General features: G+C 38.9%; 1 protein-coding gene across 1 annotated transcript in view; it reads left to right on the top strand.

The window, feature by feature from the left end:
- Positions 1–7,190: 7,190 nt before the first annotated feature.
- Positions 7,191–13,773, top strand: part of LOC102212975 (pseudouridine-metabolizing bifunctional protein C1861.05) — a 17,822-nt gene continuing 11,239 nt past the window's right edge. Inside the window, exons 1-14 of the mRNA XM_005728132.1 lie at positions 7,191–7,287; positions 8,932–9,026; positions 9,119–9,233; positions 9,326–9,500; positions 9,585–9,696; positions 10,055–10,161; positions 10,316–10,442; positions 10,636–10,756; positions 10,917–11,002; positions 11,184–11,323; positions 11,416–11,475; positions 11,566–11,629; positions 11,720–11,815; positions 11,916–12,043. Of these exons, the coding sequence (XP_005728189.1) occupies positions 8,948–9,026; positions 9,119–9,233; positions 9,326–9,500; positions 9,585–9,696; positions 10,055–10,161; positions 10,316–10,442; positions 10,636–10,756; positions 10,917–11,002; positions 11,184–11,323; positions 11,416–11,475; positions 11,566–11,629; positions 11,720–11,815; positions 11,916–12,043 (1,410 nt within the window). The 5' untranslated portion in view covers positions 7,191–7,287; positions 8,932–8,947. The remainder of the gene's footprint in view (positions 7,288–8,931; positions 9,027–9,118; positions 9,234–9,325; positions 9,501–9,584; positions 9,697–10,054; positions 10,162–10,315; positions 10,443–10,635; positions 10,757–10,916; positions 11,003–11,183; positions 11,324–11,415; positions 11,476–11,565; positions 11,630–11,719; positions 11,816–11,915; positions 12,044–13,773) is intronic.

Here is a 13,773-nt window from a genome sequence, read left to right as displayed (position 1 = left end):
GCTATCATCTGTAGATGCCAGGCACTAAAAGCATGGTTGCTTTTTTAAATATGCGCCACGGTGAGCCCTCATTGTTTGCTGGCAGAGGCCTACATTAAAGACCAGTTATTTCAGTGGTGCATGCTGATGTGAGTTTGTAAAAGTTGAAGTCTTGAAGTTTATTTCAACCTAACCTTTGAATCTGTACGTAGAGGCATTAAAAACAGGGTTTTAAGTGTATTTTCAGTTTGCATTTTAAGTGTGTTAAAACGTGGTTTTAACACACTTAAAATCATGTTTTAGGTGATTTTAAGTGTATTTATAGTCTATGTAAGTAAAGAATAGACTGCAGAGTAGTTTAAAGCAAGTGTTTGGATCATTTAAGTCTAAAGCATGGCTTTTATAAAGTGTCTCATGGTTACAGTATTATGAAGTACTTATTAAAGTGTATTTATCAATAAAAATCATTCACTAAAAACATTTACATATTTTGATCTACTTTGCTAGCATGATCAAGCAAAGCATATGCAGCTTTTCTAAAGTTTATATATCAGGGGAATGATACATTTTAAGGGTGAGGAAGTATAGAGATGAACACACACACACACACACACACATTTTGATCACAGCTACACTAAGGTATTTGATAAGGAGGAACACAGCACTTCATATCGCAGCCTGGGGCTGCTCAATAAACGAGTATTTTTATATTTGGACTAAGATGCCACCCTGGCTTATGAATCATTGCCATGACTGCACTCACACACAGAGGTCAGATCTACAGTCTATTCTGGGCAGATTTCAGTGGAACAGGACTGTCTGTCTCTCTGTCTGCTTTAGTGTTATGTAAACTGATACAGTTGAGCTCAATATCCAGTAGGAGGCACAGTAACTCAGACAATGCAACAGGAATTATCACATAGCCACGTACTATGTTATAGCTGGTAACCATGTAGTGCATTGCTCTAAGTTTGTTCCCCACAATGCTGGACTGTCTCCTGGCTTTATGTGTTGAGCCTCTGAACTCACACTTTCTGTTACATGTGGGTCACAGTGGAAGTGGAAACTTGATTTAAGAGACGTTCTCACTAGCCAGGAGAGGTTTATTGTTCAAGTCTTCATTCCAGGTCAAGGCTCAAAAGTGTCCAAGAAAGAAAAGCAGTTTAAAAAATTTAAAGAAAATAAAAAAAGATTTAAGGGGTTAAAAGTCTTTGTTCCTTTTGGTTGTTTGTATTAGCCTTGCAACTGGAATTTAAATGTCTTGAAACAGGGGTCATTTCCTAATTGTAAATTTGGCCACTGCTGCCTCCTAGTGACTGTTTGATGTTTTAATATCTTTGTTGTTGTTGTTATTAATCCCTAGCATTCAAAAACACTGCACTATCTAATTTACAAGCAGCTTGTGACATAAAAAAAAAAGGTGTCGTGCATTAGAATGGAAACTACGAGATACCGCTTCCTGTTTAGATGGCGATGTTTGATAAAACTGAAGAAAATCGTTGCTGAACTCACACCACAGATAGCGTTCGCTGTGTTTGTGCATGTTTTCAAGTGGGGATCTTTATTGTATTCATTTATCTTTCTCATTTGCTCTATTGCTTTTAAAGCTTTTCCAAATTGAGCTACAGGATCAGGATCTACACCAGCATGAGCCACTTTCTTTTTTTCTGTTTCTGTTTGAGTACTGGACTCACAAACTCGTCTGGTCTGGACAACCGTCTGGACTGCAAAAAGCCAGTGAGAATTTTATGCTACATTAACAATTTAAGCAGTCTGATTAAAGTTAGAGGTTGGGGATTTATAATCTTCATGAACTTATCCTGTTTGTTTTTGCATTTTTTGTCTTATCTTTGCAGGGCCTTAACAATTGCACAATTAGTAAGTATATTATCTATCAGACCAGTTGAATAACGTTGACATACTGCTGTATAAATGAGGAAGAGTTCAACCATAGATATTTGAATAATAAAATTGAATAAAGTGCTGAAAGCATCATATTACTGGTATGCCAAGCAGTAAAATACATGCTACTTAAATAAATGGTGGAAAGATGGCTTTCTTTGCTGTACATTTACATATTACCTTTTATCTTGTTTTCATTATTGTCAAGACTTAATAGAATCTTATCTAAAAATCATCTATAAAATGTTGCACAGTAGAACGTAACCTAGTTTTTGAAAGGAAGAAAACTATGAGGAAGTAAAATGTATGTATTTTAAAATTATGCTTAAGGTAAAGGAGAGTAAATATGCTATATATTCCACCACTGCACACATCAGTGAAATATATTTTAGCATCATAATATAGAAATCCCTCGATGTCAGATAACTGCTCAGATGAAGAGAAAGTACCTAATACAGAAGCTCCTACCGGCCCAGATTCGCTGGATTTGAAACTCTGGAAGGGCAAACATGAGCTTGTTCCTGTTTTGAATGTGACGTGGAAAATACACATTGACTGTAAGTAAAGCTAATATTAATATATTTACTGTAGTTCACATGTTTTGAATATGTCAAGAGAAAAATGAAAACCTATTAGTGCTTCATTTAGAGGCGAATAGAAAATGAAATATTAAAAATGGCAACAAATATACCACTTTTTCTGTTCACAGCATCCATATGGGCGCTTCAGGGATCTCAAATTAATATTGTGGATCAAACTACAAATCAAAGTCTTTGTGTGCAATTAAGTTACACATTTGAACACAGTACAAAATTGCACAATGAAAACCATAAGGTAGAAGAAATAATTGATTCTGTAACCTTTACTTAACTATTACACATTCAATGAGAAGTTTAAATATGCGTGATTTTTTCTTTTTTCTTTGTTAGTGGACCTTTTCTTTGGATGAAGTTGAGGTAGACTTCGGCCACACATACATGGTGACTGTTTTTAATTTGCCAAAACCTGAGAATGGAGATAACGGGAAAGGGAAGTCAATTGCCATTCCAAGTAAGTTACCACCAGATCTAGATGAACCGGAGAAGAAGACCTTTTTCAGACTCACATGTCACATAATACTTGTCCACGCCAGTCAATTTTTTAAGATGTTTGGTAATTGTAATCATTTAAAGAATGAAACCTGCTTACTGTTGCTGTGTGGTTTGTGGACAGGAGTTGCAGCTGCAGATCATTGAGCTTTGGTTGAGGTTTGCACTTTGACTGGGCCATTGCAACCCGTTGATTACTTCCTTTTTCACCCACTATGTTATAGATTCGCTGCATTGTCCTATTGGATGATTAACTTTGAGCCAAGCTCTGGCAGATGGCCTCATGTTTAACTCTAGAGTATTTTGACATACAGAGGAGTTCATGTTTGACTCAGTGACTGCAAGGTGCCCACGTCCTGTGCCTGCAAAACAAGCACCATTTATTTTTTACAGTCAGTGTGAAGTGTTTGTCCTTATATGTTGTGCAAACATGATGCTCTGCATTATGGACAAAATATCTGTCTGAAGGTCAAAAGTGGGTTTTTTTTTTTCAAATGCCACTATACAAGCCTAAGCTGTGTTGCTGTGTTCTTCTTAGAAAGAAGAGGCTTTCCAAACAGGGCGCACTAGTTCAGTCCTGTTTTTTCTAAATGTGCCATTATCTACTTTAACATTTAACAGACTAACTGAGGCCTGTAGAGTGTGAGATAAAGCTCTTGGGTTTTCTCTAAGCATTGAGCATTTGACCTTTTGCTGAATTTCCTAGGGCATCGACTGCTGGGAAGATTATGGAATATCTAAATGTTGCAAACAAGCAAGATGCCAAAACGTATACTTTTATAGAGGTTGTCACGCTTGCTGATGGTCAGTTAATCAAATGCATTTGATCAGCATTACCCGGCTGCTGCCTACCATCTTAAATCATAAGGATGCAATAAGGGAGTACTCAGTTTTCTCACAGAACTGTAGCTCATTTTAATCCAGGTGTAAGCACAATATGAGCTAATGTGGAAGTTACAGCCACAAAATGTTGCAATCAATACCATTAAACAGCAAGAAGAACAAGAATCAATGAAGCAGTAATTATAATAACAGTAATTAAAATAATAATCAATAATAAGAAATTAACAGGCTCACTGCTGATTCTTCTGAGTCTGAATCACTTTTGCAATTTTCATGTTTGACTTTAACATGTCCTGGTTCCCTTCTTACATCATCTACTACGATTCCCAGGATGTGATGACAAAACAATCCAACAGGTCCGAATGTGTCTGGAAAACGGTAAATTTCACATTTTTTGCTTCTCTTGAATTTTAAATATTTCAGTATTCCTTTAGACCCAGAACACTGAAACATGTTCTTATTCGTCGTCTTTCATTTCAGGCAGCCTGTGGGATCATAGCATGCGGACTGAAGTGTTGACTAATGGTAACATCAAAATGTTGTCCATTGTTGTAACATTTAAGGCTTCACAGTATTCAGAGAAATACAGAGTTTCCATCCTGAACAGTGGCATCCTTTGCTCAAAGAATGTCTCAAAGGTAGTTCTACTTAAACTCGCCACCTTTTTATATCAGTCATGACGAGTAATCGACTTTCTTTTAATTCCCCGTAAATAACAAGGAAAACGCAACGATTGTGAACGTGACATTTGAGTTTGAGCGGTGGCAACTCAGGCAGTGTGAAGTATCAGTAATGGTGAGTTAACTTAGTGTACCAATCTTAACAGTTAGTGAAATCATTTTCCATATAGAGATAATATGTCAAGAGCTCATTCTACTCTGCTTGTGTTGAAGGTCCAACCATTTTTTAGGCAATGCCAAAATAATTGTTGGAGCCCCAAGAAAACAATTGATTACTGCCAGTGTAAGTGCAATTTTTACCAATCATATTGTAGGTATCAGAAGTCTTACATTAACCTATAGTCATGTTGTAATTCATTTTACGTATGTTTAGTTATATAAAAAGTATGTAAGTATGAGTTTCTTTCTTTTTAGATTATCCAACTAGGACTTATCTTATAAAGGCCGCCGTTGGACTGCTGTTAATTAGTATTTGTCTGGCTTGTTTGCTCTGGAGAGCATCTCATAAAGGTTTGTCTTCTTATAAACATGCACTGTATTAAACAGAAGCTTGAATAGATAAATAGTTAATTAGCGATTTTCTTTATTTCTCAGATCCTTTGGACACATCTTCACCCACTGCCAGAGACCAACCACAAGTTTTGCAAGTCAAAGAGAGAAAGAGCGTCCTCATCATCCACTCCCTCGATCACCCTTTATACAAAAATATTGTTCTCAAGCTTTGTGCCTTCCTGATGAACAAATGTGGTACGGAGGTGGTCCTGGATTTGCTGGATTCCAGTAGACTGGGAGTGCTTGGAAAGATCCAGTGGTTGGACTGGCACAAAGAGCAAATTGAGAAATCCTCTGCTAAGATACTAATCCTGTGCTCACGAGGCGTACAAGCCAAGTGGAGAGCCATGTGTGGTGACAAACAGGTTTTCATGAGAGAAGACGCTTGTTCATCTGTAGGTGACATGCTCACACCGTCCCTCAGCCTCTTGGTTCCTCATTTTATCCGATCTGCATCGTTCAAAAAGTACATTGTGGCTTACTTTGATGGCGTTTCTTCAGAAGAAGACGTTCCTTCGCCTTTCAACATTACAGTACGATACAAGCTGATGAAGCAGTTCGAGGAGGTCTTTTTCAGAATCCTGGACTTAGAAAAACATGAACCAGGCATTGTGAAGCAAGTTGAAGGGCTTTCAGAAGACACTTACCATCTGTGTCCTTCAGGTAGAGCCTTGCATGATGCTATAGAGGCTTTCCGTGCATACCAGATGAAGCATCCACGCTGGTTTGAAGAGGAGCTACTGGAAAGCTCAGAATTGGAGTTTGAGGAGACTTCATATGAAATCTATAAAAACCCTCCCATATACCCCAGCTTTAAAACAGATTATGTTCTTCACCCAGTCCAAGTTATCAGTCATCACGTGCAGACAAAGGACGACTTCACCGCAGATGAAACAAAACTTTATCTGTCAGAAAATCTTCAAATGTTCTCTTCAGTGCACTTCCACCCACTAATTGTTCAGAACTTGTGACCGTCCTTCTATCCATTTTCTTAACCTCGTATCCAACTTAGGGTGGCAGAGGGGGTGGAGCCTATTCCAGCTAACACTGACTGCAAGGCAGGTACATGTGAAATGTAACTAGTTCTCAGAACTTAAAAAACATTATGGAATCATTGTCGTAGAAAAACTAAGTTAAGTTTAGATGACTAAAGTTGGGCAACTTATTCATTGTGAATACTACTACGTTCCAGTCCATCATGGTGACAACACGGAGAAACTGACAACCACAAACTCTTATATTTACATCTATGACCAAGTTAGTATCACCAGTTAATCCAGCAAGAGTGTATTTAGGCTATAGTACAAAAGAAAAGCACCCAGAGGACACCCACACAGGCACAGGCAGAGCATGCAAGCTTCACACGAAAGGGCCTTCCTACTGAATCTTCATGCTGCGACCTTTGAGTGCTAACCACTGTACCACAATGTAGTTCATTTAACAAGTTAAATAGAATAGCATCAAGACCTTCTCATACTTGTGATAACCATGTCTTTATATGTACACGGGAGAACAGAAACTAAGTAATACATGTATCATTCCACTACAAACCATAAAAACTGTATTTTTACTAGGACATTTTTGTACATTTATTTAAAAATATTCTTATTTACTGTGTGTTGTACTATATTGTGCATGATCTGCTTGCTCTTTGTTCTGTGTGGTTTTGCATTGATTTGATTTGCCAGGAGACAGTAACAGAGAAGGTTAAACTATTGAAATGTGCTGTTGATGCTTGTGGGCTGTGTAAACAGTGTTAACAGGGTCAAAGTTCAACCTTGTGGGCAAAGTTTGTAGCATTTTTGTTGCAGTGGAGAAGGTAAGACCCAAACTTTGTTCTATATATTAGACCTTTTTCTCATTTTGAATGTTTTTGATCAAGACAGGTCTATAAATGTATTCAGTTTTAAGTATTATGTGTTTTTTTCTAACTCTCTCAGCAGTATTTCTTTACTTTCTTTTGGATTAAAGGGAGTCTTTCACATTACTATGCTGGAAGTAATAAATGGCCTTTTCCCTTATTTATTTATGTAGAAAAATACTCACAGTGTGCTAGTGTCAGTGCCCCCCCCCCCAAAAAAAAAAAAAAATTGGGTCAGGGTGCTGGGAACTTATCCCAACTTTCTGGTACACAGAGTGTCTCACAATGACTGTGCAGGCATTGTGCCCTGCTTTGGCAGAAAACACACTGTAGGGTAGAATAAATTTGGGAGGCTAAACAGTTTTTCCTTCAAAAACACAAGGTAAAGTTTATTGCTTTTAATTTATAGACAAAAATAGAGTTTGATTTTTTCTGTAGTCCCTTTTTAATGTCACTGTTTGCATTTTGTGTTGAAGAACCATGAAATCTCAACTAAATGCTGTGTGTGTAAATGTAACGCTTGATTCAGCAGCAAGAATGTGTTTTTCTCAACTTTGAAGCAGCTTTCTCTTGTAATCTCTTTCTTGTTTCGATAAGTTGACATTAAATATTTTCAGTATTGTGCAACAGTCTTGCTGACTTTTTTCTGTCAAGAGGATCCCACACTGTTTCAATAATGTTGAGGTCTGAGCTCAGGGGAGTCCAGTCCATGACATATAGTTTTCAGCTGTGTTTTTCTATCCAAGTATGCTTTTACTGCATTGTCAATGTGTTTAATGCTGAGAAATGAAGCCAGTGCCAAACAGACGCTTTCCACTTTCAACTTTGCCAAGATTCCCAACTGGCTTAAATGCAGCTACAAACCATGACAGAGTTTCTATTGTATTCTATAGATGGCTGTAGAAACTCACTGTTGTACCTGTCTCTTAACATACTAATGATGTTTAGAACTAGAAACTGTAGCCATCACTCCATAAGGTTTTTGCCACTTATTTGCAGTCCAAGTTTTTTGTAATTTGGCATACTTCAGCCTTCCTCACTGTTTCCCTGCCTTTAAAACATCAAATGAAGGGCCAGAAGCATCTCTTACTTTATGATGGAGTTTGTCACATGGACGGGTTGACAATCATCGGGGAAGAGAACATACAGGAGAGGGTTCGTCACACATTCTTGGGAACCAGTACATTTGCATAATGACCAGAACCAGAACCACGTATTAACAATGGGAATCAATTTTGGGGGATTTCCTTGCCTGGATGATTGCACACGCATCAAGACCAGTGTTCAGAGCGATGATTGAGGTTGTGTGCTTTACTAACCTGACACTAGAAATCAAAAATCCAGCTACAGATGTCCAAGTTCAGGCCCAAGCTACACAGTTAGACTGGTTGGTAAAATGGTGTTAAAGACTTAACTGAAGTCCAGAAAGAGCAATATGAGATGGATTTCTCCAAGTGCAGGGCGATGTAAAGGGTGATACTGATGGGCTCCTCTACTGACCTGTTTGCATGATATGCAAACTGATGCTGATTTAGTGTGGCAGGGATGGCATGTCAAAGCATTGTGCTATGAAAACTGCTTCATGGCAACATTTTTGGGCAAATATACAACTTTATGCCTGTCAAACTGTTTTCTTTGACATTTATTGTATATTCAACTAAAGAAATTGGTATAATTTATGTGTTTTTGTGATAGTAAAGCACATTGATAGTAACAATGTGCCCAAAGATATAATTTACAATTATTTCTTTGCTAACACTGGTTCAACCCTTGAATTAGGTCCTTTTTTTTAATGTTTTTTTTTTATGTTTGACCTTCACAAACTAAAGAGAATCTGGCTTCATACATGTAAAATATTTTTAAAAAAATGATAGGTGGCTAACGACTTTTGTGCAGCTCTGTAGTACAAATGTTATTTTAACTATCTAACTAAAAAGCACCTGCCATCTTGATTCACGTAAGTTGATCAGAAGAAGAAGATCACCTGATACAACTTTATTGACACTAAAATCATTCATGCTCTCAGGGTTGACCCACACAAAATGAGGATACTGAGGCAAGTCTCTGCTCTTGTACTAAGAAGAGAAATAACAACATGCCAGAAGACAATGCTCAAAAAGGGTAAATGCACTGTATCACTGATATTAAAAGCTATAATATTAACACAGTTTATAACCAGTTTATGGAAATAATGATGATTACTTCTTCTTTAGATTGCCTCCTCAGAATTCACCCATCTGTGTCACAGGCAATGGCAGAAAACAAACCCGTGGTTGCCCTTGAAAGCACAATTATCACACACGGCATGCCTTACCCACATAACCTGAGGTGCCAAAAATGACCTTCAATTACCAACAAACTTGGGTACCAGAAGGTAATATTTGTTTTAAGATTAAATGATGAGTTGGAGTGTTATACAGGACAGCCAAGGAGGTAGAGGCTATTGTACGAGCTGAAGGAGCCACTCCCGCCACGGTTGGCGTCATCAGTGGGGAAGTCCATGTTGGACTGTCGTCCGAGGAGCTTGACCACCTCGCCCAGAGCAAGATCTCCCAGAAAGTGTCACGGCGTGATCTGTCCTACGTCATTAGCAAAGTGAGTCTTTGACACTTTGATCACACTCTAAATGAAATACTGGCAGAGTGTCATCCACTTATTAGATGTATGTTCTTTTCTCAGGGACTCTCTGGAGGAACAACGGTGTCAGCCACTATGATAGCAGCACACAGAGCTGGGATTCCTGTTTTTGTCACTGGGGGTATTGGAGGAGTTCACAGAGATGGAGAGAATAGTGAGCTGAGTCCCACATTTTTTGAAAATACCTTTTGCACATTTTCATATCATTTCACAAAGAGCTGTGCTTGGAGTAAACAAAATATGTTGTCAGGTGGGCAAATTTTACATTTCTGTTAATTTTGCCACAAAGGAAGGAACAAAGATGGTGCTGTGCACACGGTTGGTAAAGAAAAGACACATCTGGTTACAGTTGTTTAAGGTCTCAATGTGGAAGGATGTCCCAACAGTAAGGTCGCTTACTGTCCTGAGATTTTATGTAAACGTGAAGGAGTTAGATAACTTCAAAAGTCTCTTTAACTGTATTTAGGTAAAAGCTTAAAATAGTTTCTCTGATTAGATTAATAATCTCCCAGGTCTGGATATCAGTGCGGATCTCACAGAACTTGGTAGGACTCCCATCGCTGTCATCTCTGCTGGGGTCAAGTCCATTCTGGACATCGGTCGCACACTGGAGTTCCTTGTAAGAAATTTTTACACCCCCCATTCTAGTGTGGCAGGCTTAATAAAGTGGTGCATATTTCAGTATGAAGAGCAAATATGTATTAGTAATCAGTGTATTATAATCCTTAACCTGTATGAATTCATCTAAAATGTATATACAATCGATTGTCTAGGAGACACAGGGTGTCTGTGTAGCCACTTATGGACAGTCAAAGAACTTTCCAGCTTTCTTCTCTCCACAAAGTGGATTCAGGTCTGCATGCCACGTCTCCAACCCTGAGGAGGCTGCAAAACTTATTGGTATATCACAATTTTATGCCATAATAAACACTGATAGAGCACTCACATGTTAAAATTCAGTACTAGTTACTATCTCATTTTACCTCACATTTTAGCAAATAGAATGTTAGACACTCACTGTACAGCAAGTTTGGGTTACTATTTTTTGTATGATATTTATTTTATTGTTTTGCGGTTTTGTTTGGTCACTCAGCAAGCTCTTTGTCCCTGGGACTCCAAAGTGGCGTCCTGTTAGCTGTGCCCATCCCAGAGGAGCACGCAGCATCTGGACAGCAGATTGAAGATGCTATAAAAATTGCAGTGGCAGAGGCAAGGTACGGAAAATCTGTTTTCGATTTTCTCTCAGGAGCCAACTTTGGATTTGAAATGTGGCCACATTACGATACCTGATGCCCCACGTATCCTAAAGTCACTGATTAATATCACTGATATCAGTATTAGCATCATTTTCTGTTCTTGCTTTGAAATCTCAAGGGCTGAAGGTGTGATGGGAAAAGATGTGACGCCATTCATTCTTCAAAAAGTCAGTGCCCTGACTCAAGGGAAGTCCCTTCAGGCCAGTATCCTTTCAAAAGTCTGGCTCATCAAAAAATTATGCAGTAAACATGATTGTATCAAACACTTTGGTGAAAAAAGAGAGAGAGTACGAAGATGATTGACTGGCATGACAATGTTACTGTTGGAGACTTTTGGCCTACAGTGTATGAGAACTAATGTGTCCTTAACGTGTTCTGTTTCAAGACATTGCTCTCATTCATAACAACGCAAAAGTTGGCAGTCAAATAGCCTGTGCTCTGTCAAAGCAGATGAATGACAGAGGATTAAAACGTCAAACTTCTCCAAAAGCGTCAAAATCTCCATCCAATTCAGATTCCAATATTGTGAGTATAAACACATATTTTTTTCAAATTCTAAAATAGTGAAAATCAAACAGTCATACATAACAGTGCATGCAATGACTATTCTGTTGCAGGTTGTGATTGGAGGAATAAATGTTGATTTTATCGCCAAGGGAAAAACAAAAGCACTTAAAGTAAGCTTCATTTACGACATGGAATCAGCCACAATAGTGCAGAGGAGGTGAACCAGACTGACTTCTGAGAACTCCCGTTATCTCTTTCAGTTTGGACAAACTAACCCAGGAAGTGTCTGTCAATCATTTGGTGGTGTAGGAAGAAACATCGCTGGTTGGTTGTTTTTTTTATCTGATTATATTTTACATCATGAACATAGTTTCGTGAGTTTCGTGAGTAATTTCTCTGAATGTTTCCTTAAAGACTCTCTAAGCAGATTAGGCCAAGAAACCCTGTTCATTTCAGCTACTGGAGCTGATTCAAACAGTGATGCAGTGTTAAACTACTGCAAACATATGGTATGTGAACAATGGTGTTTAGTCAATACCATGCACGGCTAAAATCTTATTTAAAGATGAAAATTATATATTTGTTTTTTCCTTTTCAACTTTTTGTAGGAACACAAGTGGTGTGGCCAGGCTCAAAGAGCACAGCACTGCAACCTACTGTGCTGTCATCACTGAGAGTGGAGAGCTGAGTCTTGGTTTGGGAGACATGGATATTCATCAGCAAATCACAGAGCACTATGTAAGTGACATCAGACACTGTTCATGCTAAGAGACATAAAGCACAAAGGGATGAAAACTGCACATATAGAATCCTCAGTCAAATGTGATAGATCTACTTTAAACAGATGAAGATTTTGCCCCTGAAAGACACTTTAAAAAGCTTTTTTCCACACACGTTATACTTCTTTTTTGAACGCACAAATTAGCACAACACTATGCATTTTATCTACCTCACATCCATTGACTATTTCGAGCCTCCAATTAACTTAACTGTGAGCGGTAGCCAGAGTAACCAGAGTGAGCCCACACAGGGTCAAGGGGAACATGGAAATCCCCCAAAGAAGGGTTGAGCAAGTCAGGAGATCCAAACCCAAACTCTTCTTGCTGTGTGGTGTCAGATTAGGACACTCTTGCAAAAGACATTTTTAATCTCAAGAGTCAAAAGGTTAATAATCCAAATACATTTTCTTATAGATGACTTTGAGTGCCATTGCGCTGTCTTTGTTTCTATTACAATATTGTGAAGCATATTCAAACACAAATTTTGACACCAGTTTTATGTACAGTGGTCCGTCGCTATAACACGGTTCACGTTTTGCGGCCTTGCTGTTTTGCATGTGTTGTACACTTCATGCAGTGTTGCTCCAACTGCCCGTGTAGCGTGGGTTGTGGTCAATAATAACCTTAGACCAAGCACAGAGGACTGAGACGAGGCTATGGTGGAGGTCCGGACTTTTTACTCCATAAGCTCAGAACACATACAATAACACAGTACCACCTACTGGTGGGAGGTAGTAATAGCTGCTGCTTATTACAATATACCACATCCCTCTTTTCCGAGATAAAGATACTACCTCTTAACTCCAATATTTTGTAACATAAGTGCACCTTTTAAATCGTAGGAACATTAACAATATTATATTCTTGAGACATTAAGTAAAGCACACCTCAGATTGCTTGTCACTTGAGCAATGCAAATACACATCAGTGTAGTGTTTTGAAACAGATGAACACATGACAGATTAGATAAGACATGTCAAAATGAACATCTGAAACATGACATCTTTTCATTCTTTTCCAACAAGACATATATCTAACTCGTCTAGAACAATTCAGATACAGGGAAGAGTGACGTTAGGCTCCGTGATCACTCAGTTTCTATACCTGGCAGGGTGTATTACTGCTCGGCCACTGCGTGTGTAACATGTGGGTGTGTTGTCCATACTTGCAGGACTAGAGTTTTTTGGGCTGTCACTTGCTGGTGGCTCCACTGGCTCTTGGGTGTGAACGGACAGTTCATCTGGGTCCATGGGTGTGTCCTTGAACAGACTTGGGTGTATTTTCCTCAGATGTCTCCTGTTGCTCCTGAGCACTTTACCATCTGGTGTTTGCACAGTGTAGGAGCGTGGTTCCTCTCGCCGATGAGTTACAACAGCTGGCTCCCAACCGCGCCTTGTTTGCATGTGCACAGTCTCGCCTGGGGTCAGAACAGGCAATGGTCTTGCGTGCTGATCATAGTGGCGTTTCCGCTTTGATTGCAACCCGCGCACTTTGTCGTGAATATTCTGTGGGGTTGACTGCCTCAACACAGCACTGGTGCATGGCAGGGTGCTGCGGAGAACCCGTCCCATCAACATTTGTGCAGGTGACACACTAAGTCCTGTGACTGGAGTGTTCCTCAAAGACAACAGCACTAGATGTGGGTCTGTTCCAGTCCGTGCGGCTTTCTTAAGTGCATGTTTGACAGTC

The sequence above is a fragment of the Pundamilia nyererei genome, unplaced genomic scaffold, assembly GCF_000239375.1.
Source record: "Pundamilia nyererei isolate P.nyererei 1_Seehausen unplaced genomic scaffold, PunNye1.0 scaffold00027, whole genome shotgun sequence".
In the NCBI taxonomy this organism is placed as follows: domain Eukaryota; kingdom Metazoa; phylum Chordata; class Actinopteri; order Cichliformes; family Cichlidae; genus Pundamilia; species Pundamilia nyererei.
Note: the sequence above shows the minus strand (reverse complement) of the source record. Positions and strands in the feature narration are given on the sequence as shown.